The sequence below is a fragment of the Falco naumanni genome, chromosome 15, assembly GCF_017639655.2.
Source record: "Falco naumanni isolate bFalNau1 chromosome 15, bFalNau1.pat, whole genome shotgun sequence".
NCBI lineage: Eukaryota > Metazoa > Chordata > Aves > Falconiformes > Falconidae > Falco > Falco naumanni.
In genome coordinates, this window is record NC_054068.1 from 23,167,163 (window position 1) to 23,182,675 (window position 15,513).

At 48.2% G+C, this 15,513-nt stretch overlaps 1 protein-coding gene across 2 annotated transcripts in view; it reads right to left on the reverse strand.

Annotated features, from left to right (window-relative positions):
* EDC4 (enhancer of mRNA decapping 4) overlaps positions 1-13,266 on the reverse strand; it is a 35,451-nt gene extending 22,185 nt beyond the window's left edge. For both annotated transcript variants that reach the window (XM_040615211.1, XM_040615210.1), the window contains exons 1-10: positions 13,113-13,266; positions 8,844-9,000; positions 7,642-7,753; positions 6,389-6,488; positions 4,770-4,959; positions 3,605-3,752; positions 2,962-3,066; positions 1,924-2,033; positions 1,255-1,338; positions 632-727 (exon numbers count right to left, since the gene is read on the reverse strand). In XM_040615211.1, the coding sequence (XP_040471145.1) occupies positions 632-727; positions 1,255-1,338; positions 1,924-2,033; positions 2,962-3,066; positions 3,605-3,752; positions 4,770-4,959; positions 6,389-6,488; positions 7,642-7,753; positions 8,844-9,000; positions 13,113-13,191 (1,181 nt within the window). In that variant the 5' untranslated portion in view covers positions 13,192-13,266. The remainder of the gene's footprint in view (positions 1-631; positions 728-1,254; positions 1,339-1,923; positions 2,034-2,961; positions 3,067-3,604; positions 3,753-4,769; positions 4,960-6,388; positions 6,489-7,641; positions 7,754-8,843; positions 9,001-13,112) is intronic.
* Positions 13,267-15,513: the final 2,247 nt, after the last annotated feature.

Genomic DNA, 15,513 nt, shown 5'->3' on the forward strand with positions numbered 1-15,513 from the left:
TTGCTTTAAGAGGACAATTCAGATATGGCCTTAAGCATTCATGTCATCAGACAGGCCATGACCCACCAGCAGAAACCTAAAATTAGGGAACATAAGCTGAGTGAAGAAATGGACTAAAGCAGAATTTGAATTTCTGGACCTATATGGCTCAGCAAATAATCCTTGTACGATTGCTTCAGCTCTGTCAACATAACAGCTCCTCATAATTTAAATCAGAAAAAGCAGTAACAGGAAAAGATCCTAGACTGCTCATTGAATATCTACTATTTTTACAGAAGAAAGCACTCAAGGTGTGCAGTTTTGGAATGCCTCTCCTCATGCTGCAGGTATGTCTATGCTCTATGGAACAAAGCAAAAACAACAGGTCTCAGTAACACCAAGGAGACTGTATGAAGTATCAACCTCCCCGGCCTCACTGAAGGTTGACCTTACAGCCTGCCACAGCCCTGACAGCTTTCAACACAGGTCAGGCTGGCAAAGGAGGTGCCTCTACCTGGGGCTAGAGTAGACTCCTTCGGAGATCAAGGACCACCTTTGTAAATTAAGTATACCTGGAATTTGAGACCTTTGTTACAATCCGCTGCTCGAAGTAAGCCCAACCCTTCACCGGAGCTGGCACACCAACACCTACCGGACAGTTTGCAGACAGGTCCAAGACACAGTGCACCACATCTTCAGTTCTCTGTTCTGATCTGCTCCTGTAATGAGAAATCTCCAGAAGGGAACCCTGCAAGCACAACAGACATTAGTTCTCTTAAAGATATGGTCCTTCCGATATGGACATTTCACAGAAAAGTTCCTCACAAGCTGCCCATAACCGATTTTGCCCAACTGCATCCTAAAGTTTGCAGAAAACTTCTGCTTTCGAGGGAGATTAGAAACCACTACAGCTCTCAAGAACCTTAAGGCCACAACTGACTGAAGAAAGAATAAAAATAAAAAGCTATTCTTTTAACCAACTGCAGTTGAATTTGGAGGGTAGCAGGCTGGTTGAAACCGACCATACCACACATCTGAAAGGACTCATCAATTTATTCATGGACTTGACACTAGGATTAAGGTCACTTTAGGCTGTGCTCCAGAGCCTTATTTATTTCTCCATCCCTAGAAAATTGACTACAAAGGGAACAGGACTTGCTCCTGCCACAAAGCTAAACTTTTACAAGTACCATGCGGTTACAAGGAACCCTCCAAAGGTAGAGTTAGAAGACATTACCAAACTTTGATACTTCAAGTACTGGATTTGGAACTTACTCTGGGTCTTGTTTTTTATGGTTGTCACAAAACAGCAGGCAGGAAAGAGGCCTACCATCATGGGGTTTCCACTCATGAAGACACCTGGGAAAGAATCAGAGAAAACATCCAAGTGTGCAGGGAGTGGTAAATGAGGAAGACAAGAGGTGGGCACTGAACCCATTATTCCTTGTCCAAAGGCAGCATTAAGTCAGGAGCCACCAAGTGTTACCAACTTGTAGCTGTTTACAGGCTTATATAAAATAAGGACATCATAGCCCATGCAGACATAAATTGTGATTAAAAAAATAAATATAATCACATGTTGCCATTTGGTTTGGTGTTTTAACCAGGGTACAATACATAAAAGAAGTCAGCATTGAGAGGAACAGCTCAGAGAAGCTTTCTGCATTTACAGAGACAGTGCAAAAGAGTCTGGCTACAGCCTGTGCAAAGCACAGAACTCTGGTTTCCAGACACAGCTCTTTGCTTTTTCCCTAAGTTCACCAAACCTTGTGCGAAAGTCATCGATACAGCTCTTCAGCAACAAAGTACTTTACAAACATTCACCCTGTATCTTTATAATGTCCTGAGAATTAACATCACAGAAGATTCTGTAACAAGGAAATTCTCACAGAGAAATTGCTGCTCTCAGTTCCAAGATCCTTCATTTTCTAATTCTCCAGTTACCTTGGCTCATCTTGCCCCTCAATATAGATCTGCCAGAATTTGACAAAACCATCATGACTTGCTGTGGCCAACACAGTTCCATCCGGAGAAAGTGCTCCCTCACTGAGGCACTACACAAAGGGGTAGGGGGAGAGGAAAGACACAGAAAAGTCATTATATAGCTTTTTTTATTTCACAGGAAGACAGACTACTCTCTTCAAACAGGAATTTGACTAACAGTCCAATAGTGCAGGAGATCAGAACGATTTCTGACAGACACATCACTAGACAGCTTAACCCTTCACAGAAGAACTGACAGGACTTTTTTTTTTTTTTTTTTTTGGTAATAATAACAATCACCTTTTCCGGACAGCAAGTGTAAGTACAACAGATTGTGCTGCTACTGTTCCTACAGTTACTCATGTTATGAACACTGTTCATTTTCTTTTAGGATCTTGTGGCTTTTCACAATCATTACTGTTTCATCTAAGTGATAAAAAAAGTTTGTCATCCTCCTGTTCAAGAAGCAAAACTGGACTCTTTCCAGTTGTTTCTTTTATATTCAAAATATCGCCTACTGGATACTCAGCTGCAGTCCTGGTCCGCTGCATTCACATCTAGAACTACAGTCACTGGAGAAATCATAGAAAAACTAAAGTTGACACTGGGCTTAATTATCCCCTTCCTATCCAGCAGTAAACCACAGCATTGTTAAGTGCGCCATTTACCAGGAGATACAACAAGACAGTTGAAATACAGCCCAGGCTGTCAAACAGGCCCTTGGAAACACAGGTAAGATTTTCCAAGAGCCATTTTCAAAGCAAATGACTACACATTCACCTCAGCTCCTTAAACAGAGGTTACTTACCAACAGCATGTGCACAGAGCCAGTAGGTTGTGGGTGATAGGTGTGGGTGAGTAAGAAACTGGGTTGGTTTTTTTACAGCCAACCACCCTAAGAACTAGAGCTCCTGAGACACCAGGACACAAAGAAAACCTCAGCGATGACCTGTGTGATGGCAGTGAAGAAAAAAAGAAGAAAAAAAAAAGCTTTACTACCGTGCTGTGGCCTTTCACTACGATGAAGCCTTCTTTGATGCTAGGCACCTCCACCGGCCAGGAGCTGTTGTTCGTTCGGATAAGGTCCAAATCCCACACCTCTGCCTGGAAAACAAACATGCAGGCACACAGGTTTATTTCCACAACTACTGGTCTGATCCAGTGGAGATTTTTTTAGATCCACTGTCTCATATCCTGACATACCAGCCCAATGGCAAGTACGTGACATAAACCTTCCCATTTTCACCCAATTTGGCCATTAGATTCCTGGCATCCAGCCATACATAAGTGCAGGGAATTGCTCTTGGCAATTGTGGTTGCTGCTCACCAAGCCCCCTCCCCTACACACTGGCTCAGCCTCAACAGAAGAGCAATGCCTCTGGCCCTCCACGTTGTTTCTAGTGGTCCTGGCTATTTGATGGCGAGCAGAAATGATCACTTTCCATCTTCCTGAGGCCCAAAGAAAGATCAGTATGACCTCTCCTCGGAGGAGAAGAATCCCACATCTCATATTATGGGAGGATCCTCAACATGGACTAGACAGGAGTCTTTACAACCCTAACCATATGAGCTCTTTCCTTCATTAGATTCTCTCCTGCTAATGGTAATAAGGGACAATGTTTCAAGAATAGGGTTTCCTTACCCTGTCCTCATGCAACAATGCCAACGTCTGACTTCCCTCTTCACCACTCTCCTCATTATCATCCGGAATGAAAGGGCACCAGATGATTCGTCGAGAGGTGTTCAAGGGTGTATTCTCAGGTCGCTTGATGTTAACCAAGATCTCCTCTCTGATCACCATGGTTAAGAAATGTAACATTCTGGCTGTGTTATTAATGCTCAGCAATAACCTATTCAGGCTTGGCCCTCTTAAATACTGTAAAACCTCAAGACTTTTTGGCTCACTGATTCAAATGAAACTAGGTAAAAGGATTCTGCTAAGAAAGCAGACAAGCTACCGTTTCTTCGCTGGCAGAAGAGGTTAAGCTTGCAAAGGTTAAGTCTCATAATTTTCTCCTGCAGGCTGCAGACAGGGTAAGCACAACAGGGGCACACAGCCACATCTGAATGTGCAATCCATGCAACTGCTGGTGGACAGATTAACTGATTTCAGCTAGGGTCACAACACTACCACAGAAAGACAGGAAAGCTAACACACTGCCCCAGGCTGAGTGCTCTAGTCCACCCCTACAGATCAGACCTTAAACAACTACTACTGCCTTTGCTCCAGTTGCTTTTGAAGTGATGGTATACAATTAAAATTCAGAGGCCACAAACTACAATGACATATCCCACAGACTGACATGCTTCCCAAAAGTACTAAGCAGTCACTCCTAGCAATTAAAAGGCAAAGATTTAGGGCAATGAATGAAACACTGAAATTTCAGAACCACCAGAAGAAGGTTTGGAAGGAAGATAGTGAGTGGGAAGGAACTATTACGTCCTCTTCCCCAGAAAAGTAACTAAGAAAAGAGCTAGACAAATGTGAGTAAAAAAACATCGCACAGCTGAGGTAACACCACCCATCTGCAAGGCCAGCTAACACAGACTGACACTTCTGTTTTTGCTTGGACCAGAAAGGAACACCAACACGTCAGCCCTAGAATTTCAAGTTACATGCCATTTCAAGTAATAACTGGGCTGAATACAGGCACAGGGTGACTGATACTCTGGAAGGGGCAGAACTATTGACCTTCCCCCTGCAAGCTGCTATTCTGGAAAGGCTACAAATAAGTTGCGGTTTGGAGGTTGTATTCACATTAACTACCACACAAAGACGCATATGAGCATATCTTCTGACAAGATACTGGATCTTTTCTTTATCCATGGCCAGGCGCCAGACAAAAAGGTTGCCAGCCTCATCCAGGCATGCCAGCTGGTTGGAGTTGAGATGAGCAAAAGCCAGGTCTGCCACACCACCTGTGAATCCTTTCAGCAAGGTCCGCTCAGCAGTGCTGATGCTCAACACCCGCACCATAGCGGAGCCATTACTGGCAGCTGCAGAAAAGACAGAGGGAGAAGTCACCGTTGATCTGTGTGGTTCCCCGCAGGACTGCCTTTGCTCCCAACCATCAGCATTTCTAGCGCCCATCCTGCCGTCAGCTGCCACAGGCAGCACTCTGAAAACCCATATCAATAGGTACCACATTAACAAGCACTTTCAACACAGGCACAAATATTCACTGCACTTCTCAGATTTGGCGCAAAGACTGGAACGGCAGCATCAAGGAGGACTTTGCCTGCCCCTATAAGGGGCAGCGTATTTAAGGGAAGCTTAATTCCCCTTATCTTCTGTTTCTCAAGCACCACAAATTCTAAGTTGTTCTACTTGAAAAGAACACAACAGAAATTGACTTCCCATAATACCCAGGGTTATCTTCATGAAAGATGCCTTCATTAAATGTAAGGCCTAAATCTTTAGCCCGAGCTCATGATAAAGCTTCCAAACCTCCAAGGCTGACCTCCAGTGACAGTGAATTAGTTTTAACAGCAATTTCATTTGCAGTAACCGGAGAAAAGGAGTCACTGAGAGGCAGCTAGCTCAAATACGTGCTCTGTAAGGGGAATGTAAAAATCATAAACATTCACCTGGCAAAAAGCACTGCTTTTGGCTTGCAGGACTGAAAAGAACATGCTTTAGAGCACGCACACACCAAGCAAAGCTTCCCGATTTCAGACAAACGTCACTGTGGCACAGGCAATCTTCTGGAGACCATATTGCTTCCACTTCTTGATGCCCACGCCAGCCCTAGCAGACCACTCAGCTTTCCAGAGTGTTACTGCACCCAAGCTTTAATACTTTTTAAAAGGGTGAGACACCCTAAAGCTGCTCTAAAATAATCTCAGCTAGGAAAAAAACACAGTAGCAGAGTTGTAGATTTCGTAAAAGGCTAGACAAACTGAAAGGGGGCTAGAACTGAGAAGAAAGGAAAGAGATGACTGAGCTCTAAACACTATGCGCTTATATGAGAACAGAGACACTGCAGATGACTAAGTGTTCATTTGTTTTATATATGTTATGAAACAGTATTTCCCTGCATTGTTCTGCTCTTCCCTCCCTTTCTATTGCAAAATACATTGCATATGCATTGCTCTTAGGCTCCTCTATATTTAGCCTTAAACTCAACTCTAAATTTATGCAAGCAAATCCATCACAAACATTTATCTGCTCAAATTACCACAGGCAGGGCTGTTTCTGTGCTTAGCTACAGAGAAGCTTGTTTGCAGCAGAAATATTTAATTAGAGGACTAATCGGAACATCAGCTTACTGTCCAGCAAAACCAATATAGTCAACAGCACTCTGAGTATTGCAAGATGTGCTTCAATTACTGACATTTACCTTCTTCTGATGCAAACTTTGACTCTTTCAGAGATACACAGAGCAAAATAATACAAATCACATCCAAGACAGAGAAGGTATCTCACCTCTAATGGCATAAGCCAGGTAAGAGTTTGAAACAGCTATCAGATTGCCATAATAATATTTCTGCTCCCAGTCATATCTAGCAACAGGCTGTATTTTCACCTGCTCAGGAGAAAGAAAACAAAACATGAGAAATGTCTGGAATTAACTTTTTCCTGCAATAAACCTGCCAAATATACAATTTCCTCCAGGGAAGATCTGTAATGTTTAATAGGGAACTGTTAGAAGCACCAGTTGGTAAGGAGAATTGCACTTGAATGCCAGGTAGCAGAGCCCTGAACATTCAAACTTCTGGAGGCTGATGAATGTCTCCTTTCATGGAGCGCATTCCTTCTTGCAATGGATTTGTCATGCTGCAGAACACCACGCTACCCTGCAACTACAGCAAAGCAGCCCTTATCTCTTTATTAGCATTAGTGTCAGGATTCCCATTCTTAGAAACTTTTTTTGAAATACAGAAACACATTTGCTGCATAGGCACTTGCATAGTTTTAATACTGCTTTCCAAGAAACTGACAGTCTGGTCTTATTTGGTATCTCTGAGCAAAGAATTAAGAAATACTATGGAAATTACAGCAGTGATCCTCCCTGTCATTTTTATCTTCAGAATTTTCTACAAAAAACCAGTGATAACATGGTACAGTATTTATTTACTATCTCTGTGGTCCCTTAATTCACTGCACATTACGGAAAAAAATGATATAGTATGGAAAAGGGCCAAGAAGACGAAGACCAGAGCGTTCTCTCCTAATGCCTAGCATTTCTTCTGAGCATGTCTTAGTATTCTGCTACAGCACTAGTTCTGATATCAGCATATTGGTTCTTCTGCATGTTGGATCTGCTGGGTGGAGCCCTCAGCAGGACTGAAGCTAGCAAACTATGAAGAATTTTTGTTTTGGTTCTCCCAAACGCCCCCCACTGTGAAGACCTTCCAGTGAAGAAACAACAGCAGGAAAAGCTTGCTTGTGAAGGAATGACACCTTCCCGTGAATCTACAGCTTAGGTCATGGACTTATTCCTGAAAATTAGAGGATAACTTGGCCAGATTCTGAAATAAGAGTAACAACCACCGACAAGACACCACTCCAAATTTTTGCCCCTCTTTAAGCTCTTTGACAAACTTCTACTTAATTTAAAGCTCCTATAACACAGGAAAAGGGACAGTAATTGCTGTTTAAAAATATTCAAGCATGAGCTCACGTGACCCAAAAAAATCCCCAAAACCACAGAACTACGCTTTCCTCTTGCTCCTTACCTTGTTGCTCCCTCTGGCCTTACTGGTGATGCTGGAATCACTGCTGGCCACTATCTCCACATCTTTTGCTGATATCACTATGCAAGTGGAGCTGTCATCACCTGAAAGGCAGCTTTTAAGAAAAACAAAAGGGGGAGGTAAAAAAAATTCACCATCAGACAGGAGTCACAGGAAGAGAAAAGAGGTCAGATATTTGCTATTCGTAATTTTAACACCAATGCAGGAGTATCTGTGCATCCAGGAAGTCTGAGCTGAACAACTGAAAACAGAATCTACTTTCAGTCAAGACCCTCCTTTCTCCATGTGTCACAGGTTTGTCAGTGCCAAGCACCCGGTTTCTTCAGCTTAAAATCCTCCAGTCCATTTGACTTGAGCACAGACCTACATTTGGTTAAAGTAGCCTTGACCACGACCCAACACTGGAAGGTGCAAAGAGACCAAAGTCAGTCAGTTGAACCTCATCAACCACAGTGCATGCTGCTCATGGTTCTCACAGCAGCCTCTCACAAAACTATGACCAGAGAACCCAAACAAAAGCTATTTACACGAGCTCTAATGTTAAGAGTCAGCACATGAAGCCAAGCATTATACTGATTAGACTGATGTGGATTTGTGTTATTACTCCCATGACAAATCCAAAGTATTCTATATGCATATGTTCTCTTGCATATAAGCAGTAAAAGCACAAGTATTGCCCAAAATGCATTGATGTATATGCACAACTCAGCAAAGAGTTAGATAGAAATCCAGCTCAAGATCATTTGTCCTGCTTTATGTTATGCGGAGAGCAATACTTCGACAAGCACAAGGTCTACCATACTGCGAACTGGTAAAAGTTACCCTCAGGTACCTTGGGTCCCTGAAGGAGTCCAGCTGGAGGTCTACTGAGAATGCCGTTTCACCCAGAGCCCTGCTAATTTACCTCCATCCTTATTTACAATGTCTGCCATGCGACTAGTTCTGCTCCCCTTCTCTCCAAACAGCTCTGCCAATATTCTGCACTTCCTAAGCAGAAGGATGGCAGGCTCCACACACCAGCCTCACAAAAACGACAAAAGCTCTGACCAGCAGCACTGACTCACAGCTGTCACCTGAACTCGATGTAAAACTCTTCAGATTCCCAGCATGCTGGTCCAGGCTAACCAGAACTCATTTTCAATCGTTTTCCTATTCACACTCAGCCTTTCTTCGACAAAACTTACATGACTTGTTTCTCCTGCAGGGCTCCCAGAGAAATGCTGCGATGCACCGGCTTAGCCAAAGAAGGCCCATCTCCAGCTGCAATGGGATCAGGCACCAGCAGTCCATTCAGGTCTCCGTTATAGGAATTTGACGGTCTCCGGTTCTCATTCACTGAACCTAGGGAAAAGCATGGCCAACTGTGCACAACATCTATTTAAAAAAAATAGCACTGAGTGAAATACACTCCCTCCAGGCTGTTCTGTCAGGTTCTACTGGTCTGCCAGGCAGAATACACTGAATTAGTTGGGAAAAGTATTCTCCAAAAACCATGTGTGAGAGACCTCCCACGTAAGAAACACAAACAAGTGAAGTCACAGCTCTGTTCTTGCACAAGCAATCCCAGCAGACCAGAAAAACACCCAAGAACAGGTACAAGGAACTGACCAGCTTTGAGGAGGATCAAATAGTCTTGGATCAGAAAGACTAAGCTGGTAATTCAGATTTCCTGAATCAAGTACCAGATCAAAAGGTTCCTGAAAGGTCATTTCTAACCCTCACATCTGCAGAGAGATCTCCGAAGTCCAGCAACACAGTGGCTCGTTGCAACACTTGGGGTTGGCTGGAAATGCTAAATTTCTTACTCCAAAACTGGCTTCTGAGTGCGAGACCTGACCTCAAAGTCCACTGGCTATGGAACTACGCAGCTGTCTCTAGGCGATTCCTGCATTTTTCCCTTGGTTGATTAGTGACATAGAAGTTTACAGTGCTCAAGTTCTGCATAAAGCAACTATTCATTCAGAGTTTCAGCTGTGCTTTGAGGATGCACGTGCCCTGACTTCATATATTTGGCCTAGCACAAGTTGCCTGGTGGCCTCCATACCTTCTGAAGGCTTTTAGAAGGACCAGATGCAACAGGTGGTGAAGGAGACTCCTCTGTTTCACTAGCAAGGTACATAGAGCACAAGCCCACTCCATCTGCACTTACACATCAGCACAGCGAAGTCAAAGCCTCGTGTCTCAACAAAATCCTCGCTTGAAATTTTCACTGGTTTTGAAAACTGAAATTTCATATACTGTTGCCAGGTAACAACTGCTGTGGAGCTGTTGCCATTGCAAAATGGCTGCTCCCAGGACCAGAAGCTCCACTACTACTCTCACATGTAACAAACCCAAATGTAACTGTGGGCAAGAGGTATGTCCTTTGAACGCAAGGCAAGCTTTCAGTTACCAAACAGGCTTTAGTGTACCAGGATGAGTGCTGCCGCCTACAGAAATAACTGCAACTATATTTAAAACTTGCCTGTTTATGAACAGCCATTAAATCAGCGACTATGCTATGGCCACAAAAAGCCTGTGCAGCAACAGGGTATCCTGACGCAGAGACCATCTGGGCACTCACCTCAGTTTACCTGCACTGCATGAAGAAAGCAGCACTCACACAGCATGAAGAAACTTCAAGGCCAGCAAACGCGATCCTGTGTAACCACCTAACACATTTGTGCTGTGCTTGCTACTGCAGCATTAAGATGCACCCCTTACTCCTATAGCATATGGTGGGTGCTTGTCCAGTTGCAGCTCCTTCCATCAACTGCAATTTATCCTTTGCAACCAAGAGCAGGAAAATATCCACTACAGAAAAAGCATCCAGGCTGCCAGAGAAAGGTGATACACTCTTTTCCCTATTTGCAGCAACAGGAATGCTTCACATCTCTCTCTTTTATGGACAACAGGACAGTGACATTTGCCCCATGGGAAAGGGAAGGAGGAAACACACCCTAGAGGCTGATGGGCACAAGAACAGTACACCGAAGCTCAGGAATGGGCTTAGCCCATCACTCTGTCTTAGGGAGAGCCAGACAAGCATTAAGTGCTGCCTGTGCACAATCCTGAAGGTATAAAAGAAGGGAAGTAGCTCAGTGTTTAGTAGGTACACGAACAAAACCAAAATGTTAACCTAGACTGGTAGATCTAGGCCTCAAAGGGAAAGAAATGAGGTCGTATTAATTATCTTTTCAAAGAGAAGGAAAGCAGGAGCAGTCAGAGCTGAGATACTGAACTCTTCCTGCTCCTGCTGTCACCTGCACCAGAGGATGCTACTCTGTACTGAACAGTGAGCCCATGTTAAAACCTGGGTCCTGCCCACAACCCCAGCAGGGACTCCATAGCATGCTGGCACTGATGGTCTGTCTACATGCCCCAGAGTTTGATCATGCAGCTCCACCTTGCCAAGGACATGGCATTAAAAAAAAAAAATGGCAAGGGCTAACAGAGCAATGGATGTTTGCTGAAACTGGGAGAAAACAGTGTTCAGAGAGACTAGGGCAGTGGATCGCATTTCCACTATCACCAAACCCAGCACAACTAAAAAAGTATTGTGACAGTTGCAAACTCCTCAGAGCAGGGAGCGTTTCTTGTCCCCTGCCTGGACAGCACCCAGACTAATGTAATGCTGCTCATAGCTATGGGCACCTAGTACTGCAAAATCTTCTTTGTGGAAAGAAGCCATGCTGGTCTCTTCTGGGTATTAAAATCTGCAAGTAAAAGCCAGGGTATAATAGAAACTAGAACTAAAGAGGACCTTGACCACAGCAACTTTGTGCCAGACAAGACTAGACCTACACATACATTTCATGAGGCTGCTTATATTCACTTTCAAAAGCCTTGAAGGATCCTAGTTTCCCCTTCCTCTGACATCCTAACAGGATTTTCAGAGGCTTTCAGTTAACATATGTGTACTCTTGCTGTTCACTTTATCATGCCCAGTTCCTTCAAGTCTATTTGCTCTTACCCAAGCAGTGATTTCTGTGAACAACCACCACAGGTTCCTTACTGCTTGACTTACTGTCCATTTACTCCTTTTCTTCTCAACAAGCACCTTCTTGTGCACTAGAGCTGACAGAGCAGGTATAAAGGGAGTGAGTAAGAGCAGAAAAACAACAATAAATAACTAATAATAAATAACTAACTCCTTTGCTTCAAGCAGCAAGAGAAGCTGCTTCAGGGGAAAGCTGCTCTCACCTTGAGAGAACAGAAACAACTCCAACCATTACCATAAAGCATTGTTTCATTTCAGAAATTGCTTGTGAAACAAGCATTCCCCATCCCTGCGCCTTTCAGTCTTCCAAGTACAGAGTGCTGCACTGTGATGGAAAAATGTATTTTCTTATAAGAATTGTAATCTTGAAACACACAAGCGCTCTAGAAACAAAAGAGACTACTTCCAGTAACAGTAAGTTTCTCTATGGGCAGTAGAATTAATGAAGGCGACTTCCTGTAGGTTTGCCCCATCCGCTCCCATGCCCCTGCACCTCTGCCACAACAACCCTTCGTCCAGCCTTTAGGCCAAGCAAAAGTCAGCACACACGGCAGTTGCTTTGGAGGTAGCAGATTCGTACCAACTCTCAGGATGCTTAAAAGCTGTTATTCCTGCCCTTCCCTCAACAGGAGCGCAACATGGGCATCAATTCTGTCTTCTACAAAGAAGCTAAGTTTTTTTTGCAAAACATCCACGGTCTCAGCCTCCTTCGGACCATTAGCTCATCAGGTTTGCATGAAATGCCACGGTAGGGTCAAAAAGCTCTGAGGGGGGCGAGAGCGAGGGGCTCCGGGGGAGCGGGAACAGGCTGGCTCCCAAGGCTCGGCTCCCCACTGCGGGCAGGAGGGGGCCCGCAGAGCTCCGAGGAGCTCGGGGTCAAAGGAGCAGACTCGCAGCCGCTTTAGAAAGCGGTTTGCAATCTCGTTTCACCTTCAAGGGGGAGAGCGAAAAGTTTGTGGGAAGGGTGAGGATGGCACCGATCCCGGAGGGCCCGACAGCCCCCCGCGCCAAGCCCAGCGAGGCCCCCGGGTAACTCACCGCGCCGCAGCAGCGGCGGGAGCCGCGGCCGGGGCGGGGGGGGCGGCTGGGGGGCAGCGCCGCCGGGCTCCCAGGGGCAGGGCCCGCAGGCCCACAGCCGCGCCAGCCCGCGGTCCCGCTCCGCCCCGCCACCGCGGCCCTCCCCGCGGGCGGGGGGCTCAGCCCGGGCCACCGGCACCGCTCCCCACCGGCACCGGGCGCTGCGGGAAGGGCGGCAGGGCCGAGCGGGACCCCCTACCCTGGGCGGAACGCTGCCGGCGGAGGCCGATGTCGACGGCGCCCCGAGGGGAAGCGGGCCGGGCCCGGAGCGCGGCCACCTGGCACACGGCAAGGCCCCGGCGCGGCGACCGAGGGGAGTCCCGGGGCAGGGCGGCGCGGTCGCCCGCCCAGTGCAGTGGCCCCACCCCGGCCAGGCCCGCCGCCCCCGGCCCCTCACCTCCCGGCCGGTCCAGCTTGAGGATGTCCCGCAGGTGCTGGGTGGCGTCCTCGATGTCGATGCTGGAGGAGGAGGCCATGGGGCCCAGTTCGCTTCCCGCCGCCACCCGGCCCGCCGCCACCGCACTGCCCCAGCCCGGCCCGCCACCCACGCTTCCGCCTCCGGTCCAGGCCGCGCCGCGCCGGCCGGAAAGCGCCGCCGGGACGCAGCGTTCCGGGCGCAGCGGGGGCGGAGCCGGGCCGGCCCCGGGGCGGGCAGCAGGGCCGGGACCGGCGGCGGTGGGAGGCGGCGAGCTCTTCCCCGCCGCCCCTTCCTCCTCCTCGCGGGGTCCCGCCAGGGCCGGCAGCGTCAGCGTGCGCGCGAGCCCTCGCTCCTTCCCCCGGGCCGTTCCGGAGGGTTACAGCCTCCCACCGCCGCCGGCCCCGCGCCCCGGTTTTCCTGTCTCGGCCGTGCCCCCACGCCGGCCGCCGGGCTCGGGCCCGGGCTGTGCGGCTCAGCCGAGGCCCGCGTTCACCGCGGGTGCGGGGACAGCTGGGACAGCAGATGTGTGGGGCGACAGAAGTGGCCTGCGGGTGTCAAAGCTGCTGACTGATGCTGATACAGGAATGCGGTGTTTGTGTCTTCCCGGCAAGGAGTGGGAGCATGGCGAAAGGTGGGGAAAAGAGCCCCTGAAAGATTTAGGTGACCAATTTCAGGGGACAACCGTGCGGGTCCCGTTTAACGGCCTCAAAGAATCTCGGTTCAGATGTTTTTAAACTTATGCCTGCCACATGCACCGTCCCTTGAAACTGCCCTTGAAAGCAGCTCCCCCGGCTTGCGCAGCCCCACACAGGGATGGCCAGCCCTGCGCCTGCCCGGGCCTGGCTCCCTGTAAACCTCTGGCTGCGGACGCTGCTCCTCTCTCCCAGCCATCGGCTCCGAGCGCCACTTCTCCCCAGCAGCGCCAGAACAGCCCTGGGTTTCCAGCGGGGGATGTACGGGAACGCTGCGGTACCCGATGGGAGGGCCCCAACCTCAGCCTCCCAGCAAGCCCTGTCCCACTTCAGCGGCCAGAGCAGCCAGCTCCGGGAAATGGCCGGCCTGAGGCCCCCGCGGCATACCTGGCCAGTCTCAGAAAGGGAAGTGCCAAGTTCAGAGAGAACCACAGAATCGTTCAGGTTGGAAAAGACCCTCAAGACCATAGAGTCCGCCTGCTAACCCAGGGCTGCCAAGGCCACCACTAGCCCACGGCCCCCGGCACCCTGTCCAGGCGGCCCCAGCACCCTGTCCAGGCGTTGTTTAAACACCCGCAGGGCTGGTGGCCCCACCGCCTCCCTGGGCAGCCTGTGCCAGTGCTTCAACACTTCTTCCCTCCCAGGGAAGAAACGTTTCCCGATACCCAACCTAACCCTCCCCTGGCGCAGCCTGAGGCCGTTCCCTCTTGTCCTGTCACTTGTTACCTGGGAGCAGAGACCGACCCCCCTGCCTACAGCCCTGGCAGGCAGCTGGAGGGAGTGAGAAGGATCCCCCTGAGCCCCCTCCTCTCCAGGCTGAACCCCCCCAGCTCCCTCAGCAGTTCCTCATCAGATTTGTGCCCCAGCCCCTTCGCCCACCTCTGGACACGCTCCAGCACCCCTATGTCCCTCTTCTAGTGAAGGGCCCAAAACATCCCACAGGATTTGAGGTACAACCCCACCAGGGGTGAGTACAAGGGGACGATCACTGCTCTGGTCCTGCTGGCCATGCTGTTTCAGATACAAGCCAGGATGCTGTTGGCCATCTTGGCACACTGCTGGCTCATGTTCAGCCAGCTGTCGCCCAGCACCCCCAGGCTCTTTTCCATCAGGCAACTTTCCAGCTGCTCTACCCCAAGCCTGAGTTGCATGAGGTTGCTGTGACCCACGTGCAGGACCCAGCACTTCTCCTTGATATACACTTTAAAGGCAAGCTCAGCAAGGCATGCTGATCCCTTGAAAACTAGGGCCTAATAGCTTAGTGAGGTCTGAAGGTAAAGCAAATGTGATTCTGCTCCTGTGCCACCTCATATGCTGGGAAGAGAAATTTAATAAATTCCTCCCCTGGTGGAATACCACCACCTCCAGGGCTGAGGACATATGACAGCTAACCACACTAAAACCCTGCACAGCAAACACAGTACTACCAACCAGCTCAAATTATAATGAAGTGATGCTAGAAAGACAACGTAGAGCACAAATCTGGCCAGGGGATTAGAGCTGGACACCAACTCCAGGAGGGCAGTGCTAGACTGACATCCTGTGCATCTGCCTATAAGGAAAACACAGCTGTCCAGTTTAGCTTTGATGGTGAATGCAACAGATTTCACGACTACATTAACTACTGTGTGACTGTGGTCATCCTTGTGTATTATTTGAGGCATGTGTTGGTAAAACACAACAGCTGA